General features: G+C 41.5%; 1 protein-coding gene across 4 annotated transcripts in view; it reads left to right on the forward strand.

Annotated features, from left to right (window-relative positions):
- The first annotated feature begins 878 nt into the window (after positions 1-878).
- Positions 879-27,211, forward strand: part of celsr1a (cadherin EGF LAG seven-pass G-type receptor 1a) — a 306,175-nt gene continuing 279,842 nt past the window's right edge. For all 4 annotated transcript variants that reach the window (XM_060842867.1, XM_060842868.1, XM_060842869.1 and 1 more), the window contains exons 1-2: positions 879-2,074; positions 7,762-10,290. In XM_060842867.1, the coding sequence (XP_060698850.1) occupies positions 1,036-2,074; positions 7,762-10,290 (3,568 nt within the window). In that variant the 5' untranslated portion in view covers positions 879-1,035. The remainder of the gene's footprint in view (positions 2,075-7,761; positions 10,291-27,211) is intronic.

Consider the following 27,211-nt stretch of genomic DNA (forward strand, 5'->3'; position numbering starts at 1 on the left):
TTGTTTCTGAATGAAACGCCCACAAATGCCTCCTGGGATCCCTCCCTGTTGAAACCCAGTCACCATAGCAACAACGTGCAATTCCCCACCTTTTAAGCAGTGGATCTGTTGCTGTTTCTTGTGCCTCTGTCTCGTCCTTTGACTTTTTGTTAAAGTAACTGTACCGAGCCCAGTTGTCGGTTTAGAATTCCCCTGGAGTTGGGCAAGTGGGTCACATGGTGACTGTGTTGTCTTTTTTAATCCATTTGGTGGCGGTGGAGTTATTGGAGGCGGCTGTGTAGATCCCGCTACAACTCCGGGTTTTGCAGCTTGTACAATGTGTGCAGCACCTTAACGTTGCTCCCGATCAGAGCAGGCGGGATAGAGGCGGAGAGACAGAGACTTTCAAACCCACCTGAGAGAACGAAAGAGAGGGTCGACACCTTGTTGCATCGCAGACTCCACCGTGGTTTGATCAACCAGAGACCGGGCAAAGGAGGGCGAGGAGGGGGGGGGGCAACAGATGAGCGAGGGAGAGGGCGAGAGATCGGGGGAAGTCAGCGGGAGAGAGAGAGAAAGAGAGGCGGGTGCTGGCCGCTGAGGGGGATGCACAGGGAAGACGCCTGATGCGCTGAGATGGGAGCCGCTGCTGCTGGTGGCGCCTGCCTCTTTCCCTGGGCGCCGCGCTCACTCCGGAGAGCCTCAGTTGTTGTTGTGGTGGCGGCGGCGGCGGTGGTGGTATCGCTGAAAGTTTGGGAAACGGGAGCGGCTTTAACGCGGATAAGGATCGGGGCGGCGGAGCCATCTTGAAAGGAAATTGGGTTCAAAGTTAAAAAAAAAGAAATACAAGGGGAGTGCGGGGAGGGGGCCAGTGGAAATAAGGTGGGGAGGAGAGAAGAGAACAGGGGCAAAGAACAAAAAACACAAGGCAGTAAAAGTAAGGGGGCGAGAAAGGGAGGGAAGGTAAGGGAGTGTAAAGAGTTGTATGCAGTGAGACTGGGAGCTGCCAGGATGTAAAGTTTGAGGAGTGTTGAGGGAGAGTTTTTAGTTTGGGAAATGGAAGTCAGCAGCATGTCTGCCCGCTGTCCGCTCCTGCTCACTCTCCTGCTGCACATCCCCATGATGAACTGCTTGAGCCTCCACCTTTCCCAGGGAGAGGACGCGGGCCCCGGGACAGAGCTGCCTCTGGCGAACCTGTCGCTGGGAGCGGCCGCCTGGCTGTACCGGCTGGACCGTTCACTGACCCCCGGGCCGCTCAGCAGGTGCCTGGAGCTGGGCAGCCGGAGTGGGGAGCTGAGGCAGACCGAGCCGCTGGACTGCTCGCTGCTGCCCGCTAACCCGCTCCCGGTGTACCTCCGGTACCGGGCGGCCGGGCCAGCGGGGCTGCTGACCGTCAGGGCCCGCCTGCCCGTCTATGTCCACGGGGAGGACTGTTACATCAAGTACCGGCGGAAAAGTCCGGGCGCCGAGCTCTCGGTCTCGGTGTTACTGGGTCCGGGGGATGACCCAAGCCCGTGCCTCGCTGCCGGGCAGCTGCTGCTCAATGTCTGGGATGTGGTGCCCGCTCCCCTCCGGCCTCTCTCCCCGCTCTGCACCAGCCTCAACTCCAGCCGCCTGCTGCTGCTGCCGCCTCTCCGCTCCGGCCAGCTCCTGGCCTCCGGGGATTACTGCCTGGGCAGCGGAGCCGGGCCTGCCGCCGAGCTGCACTGCTCTCGGAGCCCGGCTTCCAGCCCGCAGCCTGAGCCCGAGTCCGAGCCCCAGCCCCTCCTGATCCGGGTGAGGGTGGTCGCTCTCCGGCCGCACGCCCACAGGACTCGGCCTCTCGTCCGCCGCAAGAGGAGCACCAACCGCAGCCCCCAGTTCCAGCTGCCCAGCTACCAGGTCTCGGTGCCCGAGAACGAGCCGGCCGACACTCGGGTCATCGTCCTCAGCGCCCACGATCTCGATGAAGGGGAGTCCGGACGCCTGGAGTACACCATGGAGTCGCTGTTTGACAGCAGATCCAGTGACTACTTCCACATTGATCCTGACACTGGAGCAGTTACCACTACACAGCAACTCGACCGGGAGACCAAGGACACCCACGTGTTTAAAAGTGAGCTTATGATTTCTTTTTTTTCGTCCCCGTGTGCATGTTTCATGTTTTTTTTTCTAACTTCAAACGTTAGAGTTTTGAATCTCGCTGTCAAAGTGAAAATTATGCTTTCAAGAATTTCACAAATAATCTTTATCTCCAAGTGTTCAGTCGTTTTCCTTAAACTGGTCCATGTACAACCTGCATCTACAAACTGTCGCACCATGTCCTAAAACGTCCCAGGGTGCTTCAGACGAGCATGACCACACAAATTGACCAGCAGATCTACAGGTGTAAGAACTTCCCTCCTGCTTCTTGAGTTGGAGCAATTTACATTGGAAATTATTAAATGATCAGAATTATAGGAACGCAGGCAGATATTTTCGCGAGGCCGAGTGCTGGAGGAGGTGGGAACAGCTGAAGCAATTTGAAAACAAGGATGTGAACTTGATATTTAAGATGTTGCCTAAGTGGACGTCACTGCAGGTCAGCAGAACACCCGGAGTGATTGGGACGTGGAATAAGTTAAGGCTGGTCCTGGGAGATGAGCAGGAGTGTATTGAAATTAACAAGCTTTGAAATAACAGAAGCAAAGCGGAAGCTTTCAGGGGCAGATGAGTAGCCTACAGTTTAAAATACCTGGTACTGTGCGCGCTGACGTTTGATTTTAAAAGTGTGCATTTTATGTATTAATGTTAATAAGTCATCACAGTTCACGCACCAGATTGGTTTCTTTTCCCCTCTGAATATTTTTCTTCCAACTTGGAAATACTAACTCACGATGGGATACAATTCCACAGACAAAAGCCTTCTCATCTCTCTCCCTCTGTATTGATCGAGAAATGAACAAACATTTTCTGTAAACCTAAGCAGTGAGTGCTTTCAGGCTGTTTTACATACAAGCCCTTCAAGGTAAAAATTGTTCTGGCATTTCGTTTTGATCTAGTAATAGAATGGAAGGAACATTGGTCATCAATTTGGCACCTTATGCAGAAATTGTTTTATGCATCATGCGCAGTTTGAAATTGACTTTGTTACTTAGAAGTATTACTAATCTTCTCACTATAATTGTAATATCAGCTGTTAGAAGGATGTCAGCGCTTAATGTTATAGCCAGGGAGGAATTGCAAGCCTGATTACAAGATACCAGTTGGAATGAAACCTGCATCAATGTTCAAAACAGGGCCATCTCTTAAAATGTAGAAAACTATTAACTAGAGCAACTAGTGGTATTCTCCTCAGAGCAGACAGGTATCAGAGATGTGCTTGAATTCTTGAAGGGTTTTGAAGTTAAGATAAAGTCCAACTGCTTGCAATGACATTGTTAGACTATACTAAAGGAGACAGGTTTCAGCTGATGGGTAAGACAATCAGAAATGACACATACAAGGCTTTTTATTTTGCTGCTATAATCTGGAATTCGCAGCCTGAAGCGATAGTAGGAGCAGATTCAATAATTTCAAATGCAAATTAGATAATGATTTGAAAAGAAAACATTTGCTGCCTATAGGTTGAACAGGGAATAGCAGACCAATTGGATAACTCTGTCAAAGGACAGGTACGCTACAATCTCCTTCTGGGCTATGTAATTCTATGACTGTGCACGTTTCCTAATAGAATTGTCAAAATCCAAAATAAATGCATGAAAGAACAGTTTCTACAAATCCAACAATGCAGGCTTGAATTTTTTTCTTAGTGATTAAACACTGCTGCTGTCCTAAAATAGAATAAGGGCCGTGACGACTATTCGTCAATTATTTTCAACTGAAGTCATGGCTGAGTGTTCATTATAATGATTGTCGCTTGTAAATGTATTCTATTAGAAAGAAAACAACATCAGTGCGATCTTTTAAATTTAGAGCCATTAATTAACATTTGAGAGTTTATTGATTTGTTGTCAGACTTGTATAAACAAGTAATGATAGTGGAAACAACATATTTGGTCTTCCATACTGTCCGTGACCGTGGTGAGCTGCATTAAAGAAAATCTTTCTGAAGACACGATGTAGAAGATATGCATTCCCTTTGACCAGCAGATATGTTTCAATGTAACAGATTACTCTTCCCCCCCCCCCCCCCCCCCCCCCCGCCATTCAGGAAACGGTCAAATCTAATTGCAGCACAGAGATCAGAATTTAAACAGTATTGCTTGTTGATGGAACTAGTTTGAATAATGTGCCTCGAGTACATAGCAATTTCTGTGCTAACAATTTTGCTTGTAAAAGTTTGAAAAAGCAAAATACCAAAATATTACCGATTATTACCTTGCCACTTATATTCATTGTGCTCTGCAAAGTGAAATGAACTTTATGGCATAATCTGATGTAAATATGTCACGGAAAATAAATTGCAATCTATGTACAGTAATGTTTGTTTTAACATTTTCTATTTTGTCCATATTCTATGGCAGAGTGAGAAAATGAAATATCATGGGCTTTCATGACAGGGTGGAGAGTGAAATTGCAGGCAAAGCATTTATTGCTGTATGGGTGGTATTTCATACCTTATAATTTCATAAATTGCAAACAATGCAGAAATCATTTTTTATTGCAATATACATGTTTTAAACAATGCAGCTTTATCTTACCTTCAACTATTTACATTCTTTTCAAATCTGATGTGTTATTTTGGATATAATAGTTCACCTTGACATATTTGTATTGCCAAAGTAGACATTTTTAAATACACTTCCTTGCAGAAGTCATCTTAAAATGTAGCAACCTGACAACTCTCAAGCTGGGTAAAAATCCTGGAATTTCCTCTATAATGGAATTGTAGGTACATGTGGACTGCAGTGGTTACCATCACCTTCTCAAGGATGATTAGGAATGGGCAGTAAATGCTGTCCCAACCAGTGACACACTCATCTCATAAGCAAAAGAAAGCAAGTGAAAAAGTGTTGGTGCTAGAAATTGAAGTGGAACTGTTCCAGGGATGGTGATATGGGATCCTAAATTTGAATTTTAAAAACCCTAAACGTTGTAAGAACAAAAAAGGGAGGTGAAACAAGGAGACCAGTTTCACGTTCTTGTTTTTGAGTAACAGAATGATGTTACTTTACATCAGTGAGGATACAAAGAGGAGGAGGACAATGGGTCAACGTATTTATTTGGGAAGAATTCTTACAAGAGTTTTGATCATACTTGCATCACCAAAATAAAGACACATAAGGTGTTGATTTATCAGCCCCAGGGACCTCTTTAAATCTCATCCCAGATTATAGTTTTATTTGTTCACTTTTGTATGATTGTTTGCTATTATGTTCTACTTGTATGGTTGAAATTATGTATTTATACTCCGTCTCTTACTCTATTTGGTTCACCTCTGATGTGTAAGTTCATGATTAATAACGTTTATTTTAAAATTGTGCTTTTACATTCCTTTCATTTTTCAGTTATTGTCACTTAGTCTTGAAGCTATGTATGTGTGTTTGCATACAGCTTTTGTATGTGTTTTTGAAACAATGTGTGCTTCTCTGTACAGTCTATTCTCATATGTGTTTGGTATCCACTAAATTGCAGCAATTACCACCAATGCAAAAGAAAATCATTACAAAGTCCTGATAGATTACTTTGGCTGCCGCCTGGTAACCCAAAAATGACCTATGCCAATAATATCGCCAGTCATACAGGAATGTGTTGTGTAAAGCCCTAGACACTTCTTAAAAAAAACTCTTACAATTCAAATAAAACAATTAATTCTAAATATTTTATTACATAACTGACAACAGCTGGTATTTGCATAAAATTCTTTTTAACATAGTTGTAACATGCTCTAAAACATTCTATGGGAAAAGGGTCAAAAATGTGCACTGAACAAAAAGTAGTGGGAAAAGTTAGTGAAATGATTGACTGACTGTATCACGGAATTAAGGTTTTTTTTTAAAAGGTGATTATTGTTAGAGAAATAGTAAGGCAATAGGGATTTGGAGGCATGGTATGATGGCCATTTCTCTGTAGCTTTGAAAGTGGGCTATATAAACATATTGCCATTGGAAGAAATAACAGCTTCAATCTGAGTACAAATGATGCTATGATACAAGTCATGGAATTCTGTCTCTTCACGTCATTAAATGAAAGGACACCCGAGGCATATCACTGGAATTTCCCAGTGTATGAAAGTGGAATGGCTTGCAGTTTATCCTGTATGAGAAATGTCTAAAAGCATTTCACTTGAACTCTTTTTGAATTGCAATTACTTAATCTGTAGACTTAAGTGACAGGCAGTTTGCACATTGCAAAATATTACAAGCAGCAATGACGTACATTTTATTGTTTTATTTTTGAGGGGAGAATGAGGATCAGCACAGTTGTTAATTGACTTGATCTTATTCAAAAAGTACAGTTGCATCTTTACTGTAATGAGATGGATCATATCTCTGTGTTTTCTGGAAGACTGCATCTCTGTGAAAAGAGAAAATGAGGACTGCAGATGCTGGAGATCAGATTCCGAGTGTGGAGCTCGAAAAGCACAGAGGGTCAGGCAGCATCTGAGGAGCAGGAGGATTGACGTTTTGGGCATTAGCACTTCTTCAGGAATCCTGATGAAGGGCTTGCGCCCAAAACGTCAATTCTCCTGCTCCTCAGATGCTGCCTGACCTGCTGTCCTTTTCCAGTACCACACTCTCTACTGTGCATTTCTTGAAATGCAATATTTTTTATTCTCGATCATGTATTTAAATCCTGGAGTCAGCTGAAATCCATAACTTTGTTGCCAAAGCAGCCTCATTACTAGAAGGACAGAGTGTTCATTTCTCTGTAAGTGATGAATTAGGTGGTGAAATGGGCAAATGGTGTGTTTACAGGAAGATACAGCCAAATACCTACCACTTAAGGGCCTCAACCCGCCACTGACTGTTACCTGTGTTTCCAGCAGTTGAGAGAAGTGGTAACCTTTCCAACTAGTAAAGCAGCATGGCCTGCCTGTTGGGATTGAGGAGCTTCAGTTTGCTGCTATCGTGGGGATGATCAGCGAGTAGGGAGCTTGTGTGTGTGGGTAGGGAGGAGTTCCCATTAAAAGCTCCACACCTGCCTTTCCTCCATTGTTCCCACAATATCTCCATCCTGTCAACCCAACAAATTTAATTTTCTGGTTGTACCTTCAGCTACTAGTCTGGACCTTTGACGTGGTACTGCTACTGCCAGTGATTGTTGGTCCTGATTTAAGAAAGCATTTTCAGCTCGAATGAGGCATCAGTGAAGTGTGGTTGGGGTGTGGTCAGGACTCGTTATTAAAATAGTCTGCTCCCACAATTAGTCACAACTAAAAGCAGAGAATAATTACCGAAGAGCAATTGCCGAAGAGGTGGAGGGCTTGAAATTGGGAGGAGTCATGTTCTGATACGCTATGGATCTGAAATGCAGTAGTCTGCATTAGTAAAGCCATGGGAATAGCTTGTTACCTGGAGATGGGATGTAGTTAAGACATTTTCAAAGCTTGTGGTTGAAGATACCTATACATCTACTAAAGAAGTATTTGATTATTACTAAATTAGTTCCTAACGTTGCTCTAATTAAATGCAATGTGTGCAAAGGTGCTAAACCACTGAGTACAAAAATTGATTCCTGACCTTTGCTTCATTGGCTGACCTATAAGTAGCAGTTTACAACCCGCATTGCAGTACGATTCACCGTATTGTTAGGAGTTTACTATGTTGCCAGCATGACCTTTTATATTACTTATACCTTTCTTTCCTGTTTTTTTTTAAGTTACTGCTTATGATAATGGAACACCTCGTCGAATGGCTGCTGCCACCCTTACTGTGACTGTCAGTGACACTAATGACCACGCACCACTCTTTGAACTATCTGAGTACAGGGAAGTCATTCGGGAGAATGTGGAGGTGGGCTATGAGGTGCTGACCATTCGAGCAACAGATAGTGATGCACCCTCCAATGCCAATATGCTGTACCGTATTGTCAACAATAATGGAAATAATTCTGTCTTTGAGATTGACAGCAAATCTGGGATTGTAAGGACCAGAGGAGTCATAGACCGTGAAGTTGTATCTGAATACCACGTAATAGTGGAGGCAAATGATCAAGGAAAAGACCCTGGTCCTCTTAGTGCCACAGCAACTGTTTATATAACTGTGGAGGATGAGAATGACAACTTCCCTCAATTCAGTGAAAAGCGGTACATTGTCCAAGTGCCTGAAGACGTTTCTGTAAATACTAAAATCCTGCAGGTCAAAGCTACTGATCGCGATAAAGGGAACAATGCTGTAATTCACTACAGCATAGTGAGTGGAAATATAAAAGGCCAGTTCTACATTGATTCTGTAAATGGCAACATTGATATCATCAACCCATTGGATTATGAGACAACCAGAGAATACACTCTTCGAATTAAAGCCCAAGATGGTGGAAGGCCACCTTTAATCAATGGTACTGGTTTGGTCATGATACAAGTGATTGATGTGAATGACAATGCTCCAATATTTGTAAGTACACCTTTTCAGGCCACAGTATTGGAGAATGTGGCGATTGGGTATTCTGTCATTCACATCCAGGCTATTGATGCTGACTCTGGCAACAATGCTCGTTTGGAATATAGATTGGTAGATACTCCTCCAGATTTCCCACTCGTTATAGGTAACAATACAGGATGGATTACAGTTGCAAAGGAATTGGACAGAGAGATAACTGAATTTTACACTTTTTCTGTAGAAGCTAGAGATAATGGAATTCCATCCATGACCTCCTCAGCTGGTATCAGCATTACTGTGTTGGATGTAAATGACAACAATCCTACCTTTACTGAGAGGGTTTATTATCTAAGATTGAATGAAGATGCCCCTGTGGGGAGCAGTGTGTTGACTGTTACAGCGATTGATAAGGACGTTAACAGTGTGGTTACATACCAGATATCAAGTGGCAACACAAGAAATCGATTTTCAATAACTAGCCAAAGTGGTGGTGGACTAATCACTTTAGCTTTGCCCCTAGATTACAAGCAGGAAAGGCAATATGTTCTTACGGTTACAGCATCTGATGGAACTCGGTTGGACACAGTCCAGGTCTATATCAATGTCACTGATGCAAACACACACAGACCAGTATTCCAGAGCTCACATTATACACTCAGCATCAATGAGGACAAGCCAGTTGGCACGACAGTGGTGATTATTAGTGCATCTGATGAAGATACAGGGGAGAATGCCAGGATAACTTATATCATGGAAGACAACTTTCCCCAGTTTAAAATTAACCCTGACACTGGAACCATAACGACACAAATGGAGCTGGACTATGAAGATCAGGCATCATACACATTGGCAATAACAGCAAGAGACAATGGAATTCCACAGAAATCTGATACGACCTATGTTGAAATCCTGGTTAATGATGCTAATGATAACATCCCTCAATTTGTGCGAGATTTGTACCAGGGCACAGTATATGAGGATGTCCCTTTGTCGAATAGTGTCCTACAGATTTCAGCAACGGATCGGGATTCTGGCCTTAATGGAAGAGTGTTTTATACATTCCATGGTGGTGATGATGGAGATGGGGATTTCTACATAGAGCCCTCATCAGGAATTATTCGAACTGGCAGAAAGTTAGATAGAGAAAATGTGCCAGTCTATAACTTGAGAGCCTTCGCTGTAGATAAAGGTAACCCACCACTTAAGGCATCTGTGAATGTCCAAATCACCGTGCTTGATGTAAATGACAATGCTCCTGCTTTTGAAAAGGATGAGTTTGATATTTACATAGAAGAAAACAGTCCTGTCGGCTCATCAGTGGCCAGGATCACAGCGACCGATCCTGATGAGGGAACAAATGCACAAATCATGTACCAGATTGTGGAAGGAAACATCCCTGAGGTGTTCCAATTAGATATGTTTACTGGGGATCTCATTGCCCTTACAGATTTGGATTATGAAACCAAAACTGAATATATAATTGTGGTCCAGGCCACTTCAGCACCTCTGGTCAATCGAGCCACAATACACATTCGCCTTGTGGATAAAAATGACAATGCTCCAGTGCTTAGGAATTTTGAGATCATTTTTAACAACTACGTGACAAACAAATCAAACAGCTTTCCTTCTGGCGTGATAGGGAAGATTCCAGCATATGATCCAGATGTATCAGATCATCTTTTTTACACTTTTATAGAGGGCAATGAGCTTAATCTTTTGATTTTGGACCAAAACACTGGACAACTTAAATTAAGCCAAGACTTGGACAATAACAGACCTTTGGAAGCAAACTTGAAAATCTCTGTCACAGGTAAGATGGCAATACTCCTCTTTTAAATTGTTCAATGCTTAGTAAAAATGTTATCTTTGTACTCACTGCACTCAGATATAAATTTGTAAGATAAGCAGCACACTACAACATTATATTTCAATTGTGTTTGAAGTGGTGCTTTATGTTGGAATGTAAATTCTTGAGGAAAATTTAAGAGGGGCAAATGATCTTTTGCTTGTGTTTTTCTAGGCTTGGAATTCCATGTTTAATTTAATTAGAATATGGAGTTTGAAGTACACTTCCATAATAGATAGTCATCTGTTTTTTGAAGATTTAATATAATGAAAGGTCAAGAATTTAAGCGCTAACATCTTGAATTTAACATTAAATGTGATTTAAGTAATTTCCATTAACTTTGCTACCTCTGAGACTACACCTCAAAATAATAAGTTACATGAACACCTGTGCAGTAGGATGTGATCATTAGTTAACTGTGAACTGTTATTCGGAGAAGCAATGCTTGTTTTCAGTTTTCTGACAAAAAGATGCAATTGACTGAGACCTATTTGTCTGGATATTTCATTCTAGTTTACTCTCATTTGTATGTTCTTTCAATGAGTGGTTCTGTTTCAGATAGAATATGTGTTGCAATTTTAGTGATTTCTGGCTTAGTACAAGTTGTTTGCAATTTATATCACCAATTTGTTGGTAGAAATTAATCTCATTAGATGAAGACATATTTGAATATGTTGCACTTTTATCATTACTTGTACTTATGTCTTCTCTTTTCTGATTTTTGAAAATGCAATGAAACAAGTAGGTAGCTGTTGAGCACTTGAGATAAACCTGAAATTCAAACATTGTGCCACTGTTGGACTGCATTAAGAAACACAGTGAATGAACTTGATATATTATAATCCTGGAATGATGTATCTAATCTTTCTTTGGATTCAATGCCATTGATAATGATCTTCAGGTAATGTGGTGATTTTGTCAATTCAGCTCATCTCGCAGGAAACGTTCCAGTGTTTCAAGCCTCTTACTTATATCAAGTGAAGTGGTGTTCAAGTAGTTTTCCATAATTTTAAGGCAGAAGCGTACCAGCAATTAGTATGTGTAAGGCAAATAATTCATCTTGATGTGTAGGAAATTCATAAACATTCTAGACTTGACTTTAGAATGCCATGCATGTAATTTCTAATGCAGTTTTTCTTGCAAGTTTGAAAGGAGACTAGGTCACTTTAATATGTTCAAAGCATGTCTCAGTACCTAGAATTCATTTGAGCCGGTATCATTCAGATTTCAGTACCAGAAAGTTTAATTTTGTTCATGGTATTGGACAGCAGCTGAAATTCAAGCTTAGAACAAATCAAACTGTTTTGATTATTTCTTGAATATTTGTTTTACTACCATTCACTGTTGATTGCCACACTATCTTTGTGAGTAGGCATAGCGTTTGTTTCAAACGTGAACTTTTTTCAAGGAACTGTAATATCTTGCCAGTTTTTCTTGGAAGGTGTTGAAGTGATTGAATTGTCTTTGTAAAGCACACATTGTGTCAGCAGAACATTGTAAAAATGTTTAAAAAGCAAGTGTAAAATTTACAATGAAGGACAATGGGTAGGCAACTTTTTCCTAAGTCTCTCAAATAGTGTATAAAATACGTGTTTTTTTTGTTATGTTGACTTGAGGCATAAATAAAGCACTGAAAGAGCCCCCTTATTCTCCATAACCAACAAACAAGGAACAAAAGAAGGCCTTTCACCTCCTTTGAGTCTGCTCTGCCATGCAATAAGATCATGGCTGATCTGACCTTTAACCTCCACTCTACTTTCTTGCATACCCCGATCATCTTTCATCTTGGTCATCAAGACTGTATCTAGCTCTGCCGGAAAAAAATATTTTAAAGACTGCATCCACCACCTTTTCTGAGGATGGACATTCCAAAGAGACTCAACCTTTAGAGAAAAAACAACATCCTCATCTCTTGTCTTAAAAAGTAACCTCTTTAAGTCATGACCATTTAGTTCTAGATTCTCCCTCACAAGTGGCACCTCTTTTCCACATCCACCTGATCAACTCCTTTCAAGATCTTTGATGTTTCCATGAAGTTGTCTCTGATTCTCTGAAGGATGAAAGCCTAGCCTGTCTAGTATTTCCTCATCAGGTAATCATCTCCATTCCAGGTAGTCATGCAGTAAGCTTTCTCTGAACTGAAACTGTGTGGCATTTCCAATTCCTGAGTTATCAGGTTTGTAATTACTTTGGCAGTAAAATGGTAAACATAGAGATTTATAAGAACTGTTGTGGATGTTGCATTGTGGCAAATCATTTACTATCTTATAACTGAGAAAGAAATGGATAAAATCCCTGAATGGTTTCATAATGGCTGTCAGAGACTACAGTAAATATAGTTTTGCTTTTTCTCTACAAATTACCGGTGGGGCTGGAAACGGAAAATCTTTTAAATTGTATGTTAATTATTGAAATAGTTGTTTTAGATGCAACAGATTGCATGTTTCTGTAATGCAAAGATACATCTTTCCCATCTCGTTGGTATCTAAATATAGATCATACCTTGTGGATGCCACTGGGCCTCCCTGATTGCTTGGGTAATTGATCACTCTGGAGACTGTCAGCAGTGTTGATGTGTGCTGCTGTGCTAGCCAATGGGTTATTACCTGTTGGGGGTGGGGGTCCTTGATTATGCTGGTAGTGTTTTGACAGTGACCTTATTTGGATACAGTGCAATGTGCTTTAGATGCTTTGTGTATGACTTATTGAAGAGGTGTTGCTGATCAGCTGTTCAGTGACCCAAGTTGTTGTTGCTGCAAGGCTTGCAGAGTATATGATACCTTCAGTGTCGGGAAGTTTTCTTTTGTAAAGATTTGAAAATGTCTTAAATTAATCCTTTGACTATGAAAATTCATTTGCTAAATTATTTGTTTGATGACAACACATCAATTCACTGCTATGTTGAGTGAATGAATATTGATTTTTTTTCATGTTTCCTGTCTTGGCCGAACTGTCTCAGAAAGTATTCCAATGCAGGTAGCCTGAAGCTGAATTGCCTGCCTTGACCAATTACTTCTGAGCAGTTGGCTTTAGAGTTGCATTGATAAAGTTCTGGGAATGGTTTATGTACTGAGCTCCTTCACTAGAACAGGGAGAACAAAAAAAAATGAGGTTGGTATGTTGTGAACCAGGGTAGTATTCAAACTGCAGTCCATTTGCCATCCTGACCTTATCTTTATTTGTACTCTGAATAGAGGAATTTCACATGACTTTCAATCTTTAGCTAAAATTGTTCTGGATCACCTGTCTTTTTTTTTCCCCCCAATGCCTGTTTTTCTGTTAACATTAGTTGAAGGTTTAGATTCTTCCATGACATCCTTTTCCAGTTCATTCAGATTCCAGTTGTTAATGAAGGTTAGCATTTGTGGACAAAATGATCTGTACAGTTTTCAAACTGTATCCATTACCATGAAGCCTCTGAAGTGAAATGCCAAGGATAACGTCTTGACATTCCAACAGCTGTGTAACAGGACAGCTGGAAGTAACAGTACACTCAACACATAGATAGCATTTGGCCCTGACAGGGAGAGCATTCAGCTGTCAGTCATAGAGGAAATGTCACAGCGCAAGAGTTGCTACTTTTCTCAAATCTGGTGATCTCTTTGTCTCAAAATAGTAGCTGCAAAATAGAACCATCTTTCTTTTGTCAATGTTTAAAAACTTCAATCTGATTAAGTAAGTATCTGAGATAGACCTTTTTTTTTAACCAGAACTATCTGAAAATTAGCTTTTTGATTTACCAATGTTTGCAGTTTAATGGGGTGATAAGGTGGCTGCTTTATTGAGAGTGAAGTTTGTATATTTTGATTTTTATTTTATATTTTTTTCCACTGAAGTGATTTTTGTGAAGGGCCATGTTGCTGTGGGTACTGACTGCCTACAGTACAACAAAATCTCACCTTGTGCTTCCACCCACTCCATCATCACTGAGATATTGACACCAGATGCTATCTTTCATCTTTCCAGCCAAAATCAGACCTGAGAGCTTCATAGCCATTGCATCTGTGCCATTACCACGGTGATGTTGCTCAATGAATTACAATAAAATGTAAAGGTCCCTAATCTGACACGTCTGATATTGAAGATATTTTGATCAATTCTCAATGTTTGAGATCTGTGCACAACACTTTGGTGTATGCCAACAATTCACAGTGCTTTTAAATGATGGACATGCTAATTATATGCCGTAGACTCCTGACTAACCGATGCGAAGTGTAGACTTTTGTTCTCTTTTCAGCGATGGTGTATTTTTTGCTTGGAATAGTGTTGAAAAATTCAACATTTTCATCTTGAACAATGGCTTGTTTACTTTGTAGTCTCCTTTTAATTGTATCTCTGTCTTCTTTAATGGGAAGTATTTCTAATAGCTTCAATCAAGGAAAGCTTAAAAAAAACCACATCCAGAAAATAAAAGACCGGAATAGCAATAATGCATTTGTACAGAGCCTTACCTTGAAACAAATGAATTAGGAGCAGAAGTGGGCCATTTGGCCCCACATCTCACCTCTGCCAACAATAAGATCATATCTGGTCTGTTTGTGTTTAAAATTCTATATTCCCATCCTACCGCACTGACCACAGGTTCCCTCGCCTAACAAGAATTGATCCATCCCTGTCTTAATATTATTGCACAATCTCTCTTGCACCAGCATCTGAGGCAGGAGCTTTAGAATGTTGCATACCCTTCAGAGGAAACAAAAATTCTTCTCTCTGTCCTAAAACGTGACCCTTAATTGGTAAATTGTGACCCCCCCCCCCAACTCAGCACTCCCACACATGAGGAATCATCCTTTCCGCATCCACCTTGTTTAGATTATTCAACGTGTTATACATTTCAACCATGTCACCCTTAACTCCAGTGGAAAGTAAGTTGAACATGTCCAATCTATAAGGAAATCATTCATCCAGGTATCGATCTAGTAAACCACCTCTGAACCTCCTCCAATTCATTTGCGTCCTTCCTTTAAGCAAGCAGACCACATTGTACATAGTATTTGAAAGTTGTTTCACCAATGCCTTGTTTAAATGAATTGTAACATTCTTACTTATATTTCCGATTCATCTCCTAAATGAGAGTTGGTTGTCTTGTTCATGTACAGTACCTGCATTGTAGCTTTTTGTAACTCATGCACCTGAATAACTGGATCCTGGTGGAATTCTGCAGGTGTTCTCCATTCTTCTGTCTAAGCGGTGAGAAAGAAATTAATTTTAATCTATTTACACTATACTTTTCAGTTGACAATTTATAGACTAGATTACATTTTAAATCAAAATGAACACTTTTAAATTCCCAACCATCAAACTCCAGATTTGCACTCCATTTTAATTGTGCTCAGTTTCATCCATTGGGGATGCATCAACAGTTTTCCCTTTCGAGGAAAAATGTTTGAAATGTAGTCAGATGTGACAGTGAATCTGCACGTTGTATAATTGTACCAGGAACAACTCAATAAATTAATGCATAATCACATTTTGGTGCAGTTGATTTGAAGAAGGAATATTGATCAGGACACTGAACATATTCATCAAAGCCAGCAGTCAGGAGAATATGTCGGACAGTGCAGCACTCACTTGATCTGCTCCTAAGTCTGTATAAGGATGAGAATCCCCAATCCTTGATTCAGTCCAATGCGGTATCCCTTGAGGCAAACTTGTACAATAATTTATACATACTTTGACTAATTTATTCACTCCTGCAATAGATAATTAAAGCTGTACATCAGTTGTCTGTTAATTTAACTTTGTACAGATAATTTTAAATATCTACAGAAGTGCTGCACCACTTAAAGTAAGATTGACTACTTCATTGTTCTCTGAAGATTTTGTTTAAAGGTCTGCAGTGAGGAGCTAAAAGGATTATCTTTTCAGAATCACAACACTACAGCCATCAGGAAACTAACCCCTTGTTAAGAAACACATGGATTTTATGGAGTCCAACCACAAGGTCAAAAGTTAAAAGTTGTGACCAAGCTCTATAAATATATGTCTGCACTTTATGGCGAAGTGAGCTTGTCAAGCTGACTTGAGGTGAATGTGCACCATAGGGTTAGCATTGTCATGAAGCCTGATTTCAGTTCTTGTACCAAATGGCATTGCAATTAATTACCAAGCTAATAACACAGCTCAAAGACTGTGAGGCACACTTAAATAAAATTGCTTGCCCTGTGCAGTTTAATTTGATTTTATTGTCATTATCATCATGGCTTTTAATATTTATTCTCATGAAACTCTTCAATATGCTATGAATAAAATATTCTAAAATGTTGTTTTAAATAAAGTCCTTATACTCCTCTTTGGTGCAAGTCATGGTTTTTCATAAGTAGATGTGTCTCTCATTTCCATAGTGTGCTTTCTGTCTTGTTGAAGCCAGCTCATGATAATTTGAAATTGTCAAGTGTAGAAACCCAGTAAGTGAGGGATATCCTTTATGATGAAAATATGTATGGCGTTGATGGTTTATGAAATTATGTATTGATTGATGCTGGCTGTAAAACTGACAAACACTGCAGGTATTGATAGAGCAGGTCATCATATCCTTAAGAGTATCCTAAAGCATTTCCCAAACAATGATTGCCTGTATGAGTGACTGTTTTGTCAAGGAAATTACTTATGTTGATTCAAGGGTAATACAGTGCAGATGCCTAGAGCACTCAGCAGGTCTAGTAGTATCTGTGGAGAGAGAGAAATAGATAACATTTTCAGTTGATGACTGTTGGCAAAGTCCTGCAGATGTAGCAGTTTCTAAGTGAGGCAGCTTAAAAAGAATCATTGTTTGCAACAGCAGACCATTAAGTTCATCATACTTACTGATTCTGGTAATTATTGTCTCTTTAAGTGATTTTTAAAAACTGTCCTTTGTGAAAATTGGCAACGATTGCTTGTTACTTTGTTGAATGTCTTCACCTCTACTTAATATTTTAGTAATGCAGAAGAAGATAACGCTTGAAGCACCTATTTATATTTGAATCACACTGTATCATCCTGTAATGTGTTATGAAGTGACTGGAATATATTTAAAGCTGTTGTGTGCTTTATACAAGATACTCTAATTGCAGAATAGTATTTCAGGTGATCTTCTGTAATTGCTAAATTTAATAAATTGTGATGTGTGTTTGTATTTGCCATAGGTTTTCTCAAAGGTTGACATCATGTGGCCACCAGAATTCTTGATTCTGCAGAGACTCTGTTCTTTTCTTGTATATCTAACTCATTCATTCCTTTGGAGAACAGTGTGGGACATACAAACTGCCATACACTTCAGTCTCCACTTCATTTCAAACTACACTTTAGCGGAGTTTCTTCCCTCGTTAGTTATGGAATTGTGAATCTCCTAGTTTGGTTATAATTGTAACAATGGCACAAAGTGAAAGAGAGTCATCAATAAGTGGTAAGCTGTTGTTGATTATGTTCAAGTTGTGAGGCGTGATTGACAAATTCCATCTAAGAAATGAGGTACTAAACTGCTTTCATGTTCAACCCATAAACCTTCACAATGTGAATTTAACTCTTCCTGTTGAGGGACTCCAGTACCCCGTTTATGTGCCTTTTAATCCTTTCGGAAGCTGTTTTGGTGTGATTCCGTTCCATTGGAATTGACACCATTTATACAACATTCTAATGCCAAGGAACTGAGTCATACATAGCAGATGTGTATATATTTGATGAAATTTTGAAGACCTATCTTAAAAAGAAAACTGTGTCTATGTTGCTTTAGGCCTCTTGCATTTGAGATTTGTTTTAATTTTGTGGGAGAATTTGCAGACCAGAATATCCAAGTTGCTTTGCTGCACTAAGAGCTCAGACTGCCTTTCGACAGCATGAAGTCAAACTCTGAGAGCAAGCTCGTGATAACCTTTTAACTTGTTGGCACTTTGGATTGAAAGGCAAATGTACAATGATTAAAACCATCCTGACTACTGGCATTTTCTGATACATATTGCAAGTGCTGTCTTATTTATATGACACCACAATTGTAAGAGAGCATTAGCTAGAATATTGATGCAGTATAATCATAGATCTTTGGTAATTATACAGTAGTTCCTCCATACCCAGAGGGGATGCATTCCAAGACCTACCGCGGAAGTCCGAAACCACAGATAGGAGCGAACCTATTCATCCAAATGGTAAATTTACCTTCCCAGCGATCCCCTAGTCCTTGGTTCCGGAAGGTTCCCTATAATATGTTCAGGCAACAGTAAAACACAGAGAACGATTCCGTGGATACAGGGGTTGCCTTGTATAATCTTACGCATTCACTTATTTTAAGTATACACTCAAAGCAAAAATGATTAATTGACTAGCATATAAATTATAAGTAAATAATATGTAAAATGCGAGTGCGTATCTGTTAAATTTTAATAGATGTTTGAAGTTGTTTACTTTTCTGAAGAATAAGATGACATAAAACTAAGGACCATTTAAAAAAATTTACAGTTCATTACAGATAACCAGCAGTGTTATGACTGAGTCAACAGAATTGGTCCCAGTTTAATTTTATCTTTTGTATTATGCAGAATTACAAAATATAAAGTTAAACTGGAATCAATGCTATGGATTTAGTCATTCTGTCTTGGGTGAGGGTGAAAACCAGGGTTCATGAAGTCCTCATCAGGGCATGTTGTTTGCAGACGACGTGGCACTGGCAATACACCTGGAAGAGCAATTGCAACACCTCATGGACAGGCTTCTCTAGAGCCTGCCAGGACTTCAGCTTGACCATCAGCCTGAAGAAGACTAAAGTGTTGGGTAAAGATTTTGACAGCCCCTTGCCATTACCATCAACAACTATGAGCTGGAGGTAGTCCATGAGTTTACACACCTTGGCTCCACCATCACAGACAGTCTTTCCCTAGACTCCGAGCTCAACAAAGAGTCTGGGAGAACAGCAAGCTGACTCTGCACAACAAGGTTGCAGTCTACAGGGCCTGCATCCTCAGCACACTGCTTTCTGGCAGTGGGACTTGGAGTCTCTATTCCAGACAAGAGTGGTGTCTCAACACCTTCCACCTTCGCAGCCTGAGCTGCATCCTGGACATCAAGTGGACTGATCGAGTCAGCAGCAATGAGGTCCTGGCCTGCGCACGAATACCCAGTCTCTTCGCCCTGCTCCAACAACGGCGTCTCCGCTGGCTGGGCCATGTACACCACATGTCAGATAGGAGGATCCCAAAACACCTGCTGTATGGCGAACTGGCCTCCGGCAAGACAGCACAAGGGCGGCCCATCTTCGTTTCAAAGATGTTCTGCAAAAGAGACATGCAGTCACTGAACATGAATGTTGAGAGGTGGGAGGACATTGCAAATGATCACTCTCACTGGAGGCTGGAATTATGCAGAGGTCTAAAAAGTGGAGAAGGGAAGCTGAGGCTTGCTGCTGAAGAAAAGCACACCCGCCAAGAAAACAGGACCAGGACAACACTGGACTACAGGGCCTTCAAGTATTGTCGCTACAGCCGAGACTGCCACTCTACCAACAAAGACTAAAGCAAGACTTCCCAGGCTCAGATCTATGGTCTCGTGAGACTAACATATGCTACCACTATGCAGAAGCAGCTCTGTTTGTTTTGGCTGTTTACTATGAGGTAACATGCCCCATTTGTATGTGGGATGGCTTCAACAGCATTTATAAAAGGCAAATATGTTTCCACAAGCAATCACGCACAAAATTAAATATTTTTTTTAATCGTAGACACTGATGTGACATGCAGAAACCAATGTTGTGCACAGCAGTGTCCCAGGAACACCAGTGACCCATCTACTTTCTCATTCTTCCCGGATATACCCATGCACCTATAGAATCGATCTCACTTCAACTAACCATGTACTAAAATTGTAAGATGAATATAGCCCCTGCACAAGGATGACACACACACATGAGAAAACTGAAACCGAAAAGAATTTGTGTAATTTTTTAATGTACTCTTAACTTTCTTGCATTGTTACAATAAAATCTACAGGGGTGGCCATTAAAGAGATACCTGATCCAGTTCATTACGCAGCTGGTCACAATAAAATCGTGCTGTATTTTGCAGTGTTTCTATCAAAGGAAAGATCAAGGCTTGTCTAATATGATAGTGAAGAAACATCAGTTCTTTTAAATTGCATATGTTCCAAATCCACCGCTGGCCTGGATGAAGCTGATGTATCACTGATTAGATTTGGGGTGCTTGTATGACCATGCCTGCTTTTTGATGTCCCAGTTTTCCTTTGTTTAAATATAATTAATCAACTTATACCCAACATGCTCAATAAATTTATCCCTTCTTATGTTGGATACTGTTCCTGTAATTGATTGCTATTAAGGTATTGGTTTTATATATGAGAACTGGCAGTGGAACATTTTGATCTGCTCGGTGTTATCACTTGTCGTCTTGTGCGTATTTATATATGCTGCTTTTGGCTGTGCAGCTAAAAATGTGAATGTTTATGTAATAATATTTCAGTGTTTAACTTTCCTTCCTCTCAAAATTATTTGAAAGGCTTTCTAATGCCCAATCCAGATTTTGTTTGAAATAACCTCGAAGAGCAGCAGTTCATAAAGATCACAAACAAACTCCTGAAAAGCTCAATTGTTTGTGTTGGACCAAGTCTTTAATACCCAGGGCTACATTTACTGAAAATAAAATTGGCACTGATTCTCCTCACTGAGCTCCATATAAACTTGCAGCCAAATCCTGACCACTTAATGTAGTCTGGGAAAGCAGGAGGAATCTGAACAATGAGCTGCTCCAGCAAACAACATGGTTGAAGATGGTTCATGTCCAACAAATCTCTTGTGCACTTTGTACTTCTTGAAACCTAAGCTTTGCCAAACTATAACTATGTTCTGTAGACTTCAGTAAATGTTCTGATGGTGAAGATAAGGGGAGAGACAATATACAGTAAGCAAAACACTTAGAGGTGGATGTTGCTTTATCAATGGCTTATTTTAGGAGGGGGATGTTGGTCATTTTTGAAATTCTAAAACATGGATGCAGGCTTTAGTGTATTAGACATCTAACTAATCAAAAAGCAAGCTGCTTGAGTTTCTAGTAAAAATGGTCACCGTGTAACTGGGCTATTTTGATAATTGGAATTGCTTCATTGCACAAATCCTGATTTCTCAGTTATTTTCAGTATAAAGTTGGTTTAAAAAGTTATCAAAGATTTACTGTGAACATAAAAATAATTTAATGGTAGTTCAGTATGGTTTAGTGAGGATATTCCATTGTTGTTAAAGGCTGTATTTCACTTTGGCTGTATTGCCTCAAATTGGTGCAAAACACAGTTTTGTTTTGCTAAGTTTGAGTTCTACGTCTATTAGCCGAAAGTGAGGATTGCAGATGCTGGAGATTTAGGTTGAGAGTGTGGTGCTGGAAAAGCACAGCAGGCCAGGAAGCATCTGAGGAGCAGGAGCATCCACATTTTGGGCAAAAGCCTTTCAAGGATTCCTGATGAAAGGCTTTTGCCCGAAACATCAACTGTCCAGCTCCTCGAATGCTGCCTGACCTGCTGTGCTTTTCCAGCACCACACTCTTAATTCTACAGTCCATTGCCAATCAACTGGAACTGCTGGCATTATTGAAGTCTTTGTACTTTTTAAAATAAAATCCCTACAGTGAGGAAACAACAGGCCATTCAGCCCACATCAGCTCTCCAAAGAGCATCCCACCCAGACCCATTCCCCCTACATTTACCCCTGACTAATGCACCTAACCTAAACATCATTGAACACTGTGGACAATTTTAGCATAGCCAATTCACCTAACCTGCACACCTTTTGATCTGTGGGAGGGAACTAAAGTACCCAGTGGAAACCCGCACAGACACAGGGGATAACATGCAAACTCTGCATCGAAAATTGCCCGAGGGTGGAATCAAATCCGGGTCCCTGATGCTGTGAGGCAGTATTGTTAACCACTAAGCCACCGTGCCACTTCAGTACGATTATATTATGTAATGTATAATTTGAAATTTGTGTCAGAATGGTCAAAGTGTAAATTGAGTTTTATGTGTAAATTTGGGTTGCATTGAATCCATTACAGGTAAAACTTTGTTCAGAATTTTTAATGTGCATGTTTCAATACAGAACCTCATTAGCATGTTCCATCTGAAAAATTGATGCTCTTAAGGTCCTGGGGCATTCCATATAACAGCTTTAACATCTCCTGTAGGTGGAACTGAACAAAATGTTCTAACATGCCTGCCTGGTTAGTTGATTTGAGTGTGATTTCTGCTTAAATTTTTATGGGAATTGATCTGGAACTGCGGATAAATGCTGACCTGAAGTTTAACTTCAAAGTGATAACATGAGACTGCAGTTCAGGCAGCATCCAAGCAGCAGTGAAATCAATGTTTCGGGTAAAAGCCCTTCATCAGGAATAAAGGCAGTGAGCCTGAAGCGTGGAGAGATAAGCTAGAGGAGGGTGGGGGTGGGGAGAAAATAGCATAGAGTACAATAGGTGAGTGGGGGAGGGGATGAAGGTGATAGGTCACTGACAACACGCAGCCCTCCAATCCCTCTGCTCCAATCCCAACTTCACCATCAAGCCAGTGGATAAAGGGGGCGCAGTGGTAGTCTGGCACACTGACCTCTACACCGCTGAAGCCAAACGCCAACTCGATGACACCTCTTCCTACAGCCCCCTCGACCATGACCCCACCCCCCATCACCAAACCATCATCTCCTAGACCATACAGAACCTCAGGAGATCTCCCACCTCGTAGTCCGGGGACCCCGCACTGCCCGGTTCTACCTCCTTTCCAAGATCCTCAAGCCTGACTACCCTGGCCGACCCATTGTCTCAGCATGCTCCTGACCCACTGAACTCCTCTCTACCTACCTCGACACTGCCCTATTCCCCTCTAGTCCAGGAACTCCCCACATACGTTCGAGACACCACCCACGCCCTCCACCTCCTCCAAGACTTCCCTTTCCCCGGCCCCCATCTTCACCATGGATATCCAATCCCTTTACACCTCCATCTGCCATGACCAGGGCCTCCAAGCCCTCCGTTTCTTTCCTCTCCAGACATCCCCCAACAGTACCCTTCCACCGACACTCTCATTCGTTTGGCCGAACTGGTCCTCACCCTTAACAATTTCTCCTTTGAATCCTCCCACTTTCTCCAGACCAAAGGGGTAGCCATGGGCACACGTATGGGCCCCAGCTATGCCTGTCTCTTTGTTGGCTACGTAGGACAGTTGATCTTCCATGATTACACTGGCACCACTCCCCACCTCTTCCTCCTCTACATTAATGACTGCATTGGTGCCACCTCATGCTCCTGTGAGGAGGTTGAGCAATTCATCAACTTCACCAACACATTCCATCCTGACCTTAAATTTACTGGACCATCTCTGACACCTCCCTCCCCTTCCTGGACCTCTCCATCTCCATTAATGACAACCGACCTGACACTGGCATTTTTTTACAAACCCACCAACTCTCACAGCCACCTGGTTTACACCTCTTCCCACCCTACCTCTTGCAAAAATGCCATCCCGTATTCCCAATTCCTCCGCCTCTGCCGTATCTGCTCCCAGGAGGACCGCAGAACACACCAGATGGCCTCCTTCTTTAGAGACCGCAATTCCCTTTCCCACGTGGTTAAAGATGCCTTCCAACTCATCTCATCCACATCCCGCACCTCCGCCCTTAGACCCCACCCCTCCAACCGTAACAAGGACAGAACGCCCCTGGTGCTCACCTTCCATCCTACAAACCAAATCATCCGCTGACATTTCCGTCACCTCCAAAAAGACCTCACCACCAGGGATATATTTCCCTCCCCACCCCCTTTCCACCTTCCGCAAAGATCGTTTCCTCTGTGACTACCTGGTCAGGTCCACGCCTCCCTACAACCCACCCTCCCATCCTGGCACTTTCCCCTGTCATCGCAGGAACTGTAAAACCTGTGCCCACACCTCCTCCCTCACCTCTATCCAAGGCCCTAAAGGAGCCTTTCACATCCCTCAAAATTTTACCTGCACATCTACTAATATCATTTATTGTATCCGTTGCTCCCGATGTGGTCTCCTCTACATTGGGGACTCTGGGCACCTCCTAGCAGAGCGCTTTAGGGAACATCTCCGGGACACCCGCACCAATCAACCACACCGCCCCGTGGCCCAACATTTCAACTCTCCCTCCCACTCTGCCGAGGACATGGAAGTCCTGAGCCTCCTTCACTGCCGCTCCCTCACCACCAGACGCCTGGAGGAAGAATGCTTCATCTTCCGCTTCGGAACACTTCAACCCCCAGGCATCAATGTGGACTTCAACAGTTTCCTCATTTCCCCTTCCCCCACCTCACCCTAGTTCCAAACTTCCAGCTCAGCACTGTCCCCATAACTTGTCCAGACTTGTCCTACCTGCCAAGCTCCTTTTCCACCTATCCACTCCACCCACCCCCCCCGCCCCCGACCTATCACCTTCATCCCCTCCCCCACTCACCTATTGTACTCTATGCTACTTTCTCCTCACCCCCACCCTCCTCTCGCTTATCTCTCCACGCTTCAGGCTCTCTGCCTTTATTCCTGATGAAGGGCTTTTGTCCGAAACGTCGATTTTGCTGCTCCTTGGATGCTGCCTGAACTGCTGTGCTCTTCCAGTACCACCAATCCAGAATCTGGTTTCCAGCATCTGCAGTCATTGTTTTTACCAACATGAGGCTGCAGTCCATTATTCATTATAAATGGAAAATCCCCTTCTTTTCTTTTATTGTGCGCAAAGATCAATAAGAAAATATACTAGCATCTGAAATGCTTTGGGGACTTATTCATGTCACTACTGGCAAACCTGGCTCGTCCATGCGATATGTAGTCTGATACAAGTGACATATTGAGAACTCTGAATGGGCTATTGTTGCTACCTCAACATGATTGGAAAGAAGAATTTTGATTGTTTAAGCCTTACTTGGGTGAGCGTAAATTAAAGAAATGGCTTTATAGGAGTGGCTCATTTTCAGTTAATTTCTACTGTACTGCCGCAGGAGGAGGCTGACCAGATTTTTTTAGAAAATTAAAATCCAATCATCCAGTAGCCGGAAATATTCAGCTGACTGAAATACATTCTGGTTCGAACTATTCAAAGTATGTCATGATTGAGGGAACACACTGCAATGTGTAACACACTTGAATTGTATCCAATTTGTATCTTGGATCCATGGTTTTGTATGTCGGGACAAATAAATAATTCAACACTTGGAACAGAGACCTACTTTGGCAAAACAATAATCTTTGGATAAGGTGACCATTTTACTAGTGATGAAGCTGTAGAAACTATTATGCTCTCAAAGATTTACTGTGAACATAAAAATAATTTAATGGTAGTTCAGTATGGTTCAGTGGGGATATTCCATTGTTTGCTGTCAGTATAATTGTTCTTTCAGTGCAAAGTCAACTTGAGATTTTGTTTGGTTGGAAACACTGACCTTTGTGTTTTATGAGTCCTAGCAAATTGCCTATATTCCTACCTTTCTCAAATGCACCTGCTGATGTGTTATCCTGTCTGTTGTGGCCATGTCCTGTAATACCAGCTCATATTAAAAGTCAATGTTTAAATAATCTCCAACATACTAGATGAGCTATTTTCATGCTATTAAAACACCATATTTGCAAGTTCATGGGTTGTAGTGGCAAAAGTGAATTGATGTGGATTTCAGGCTATATTTTTGCATTTTTGGGAGAAACTGATAGTATGGAAATGATGTAATAATGCTCTGGTTCACTTTTAAAGAGAATAACCAATAGGAGTGAACATGGTTACTATGGCAAACCAATGCATGCTACTTTCAGGGTGAACTCTGACAAGATCTGTGCAAAGACTTGACCACCTATTATATTGCAGTGTTCTTCATACTATTTCTTGTTTCTATTTTTGATTTTGATTTATTGTAGGCACATGCACCTAAATACAGTGAAAAGTTTTGTTTTGCAAGCAGTGCAGGCAGATCATAGCAATCAAGGACATAAAGATTATAGGGAATTAGACAGAGTAAAGCGCACACAAGGTGCATGAAGCAAGATCAACATTAGGACGATCAATATTACTTGAAGTTAGAGAGGTCCATTCAGCAGTTTAATGGCAGGGAAGAAGCTGTTCTTGAATCTGTTGGTTTGTATGTTCATCTGCCTGTTGGAAGAGTTAGGCAGAGACCATTACCAGGATGGAAGGGATCTTTGATGTTGGCAGCCTTTCCGCAGCAACGCGAAGTGTGAATGGAGTCCATTGATGAGAGGTTGAGTTCTGTGATCGTCTGTACTTTCTTATGGTCCTGTGCAGAACCCTGCCAGATCATTATGCATCCAGATACAATGCTTTCTGTGATGTATCTGGAGAAGTTGGTGAGGGTTCTTTGTGGTCATGTTGAATTTCCTAAGCTACCTGAGGAGGAAGAAGAGGCATTGTTGTGCCGCTTTGACCGTCAGATCCAAGACAGATTGTCAGCATTGTCATCCCGAGGAACTTGATGCATACGACCCTCTTCACTTCCTGCTATTTTGTTAGGAGCAAGGCAGGCTGATCAATGACCTGCGGATCTCAGTTAGCTGTATCTGGTAAAATGCACCAACTGCATTTATATGTGCTGTCATACCAATGAGCATGGGCTGAGTAGAAAGTCAGACAATGATGCACCTTTACAGCAAAGAAAGAAGTTATTTGTACTGAAATGTCTCTGCCAAAACAATCTCAGTCTGGTTCATTGCCATGTTGTTGTCCTATTGTAGCTTTTATTACTTTATCCCTTTAAAATATTTAGTCATTCCTGACTTACCATGTTCCCATGGTAACTCACGTAGAGTGGTAGAGATGTACAGCGTGGAAATAGATCCTTCAGTCCAACCCATCCATGCCGTCCAGATATCTCAAATAAATCTAGTCCCATTTTCCACATTTGGTCCA

This window comes from Hemiscyllium ocellatum, chromosome 23 (assembly GCF_020745735.1).
Source record: "Hemiscyllium ocellatum isolate sHemOce1 chromosome 23, sHemOce1.pat.X.cur, whole genome shotgun sequence".
Lineage (NCBI taxonomy): Eukaryota > Metazoa > Chordata > Chondrichthyes > Orectolobiformes > Hemiscylliidae > Hemiscyllium > Hemiscyllium ocellatum.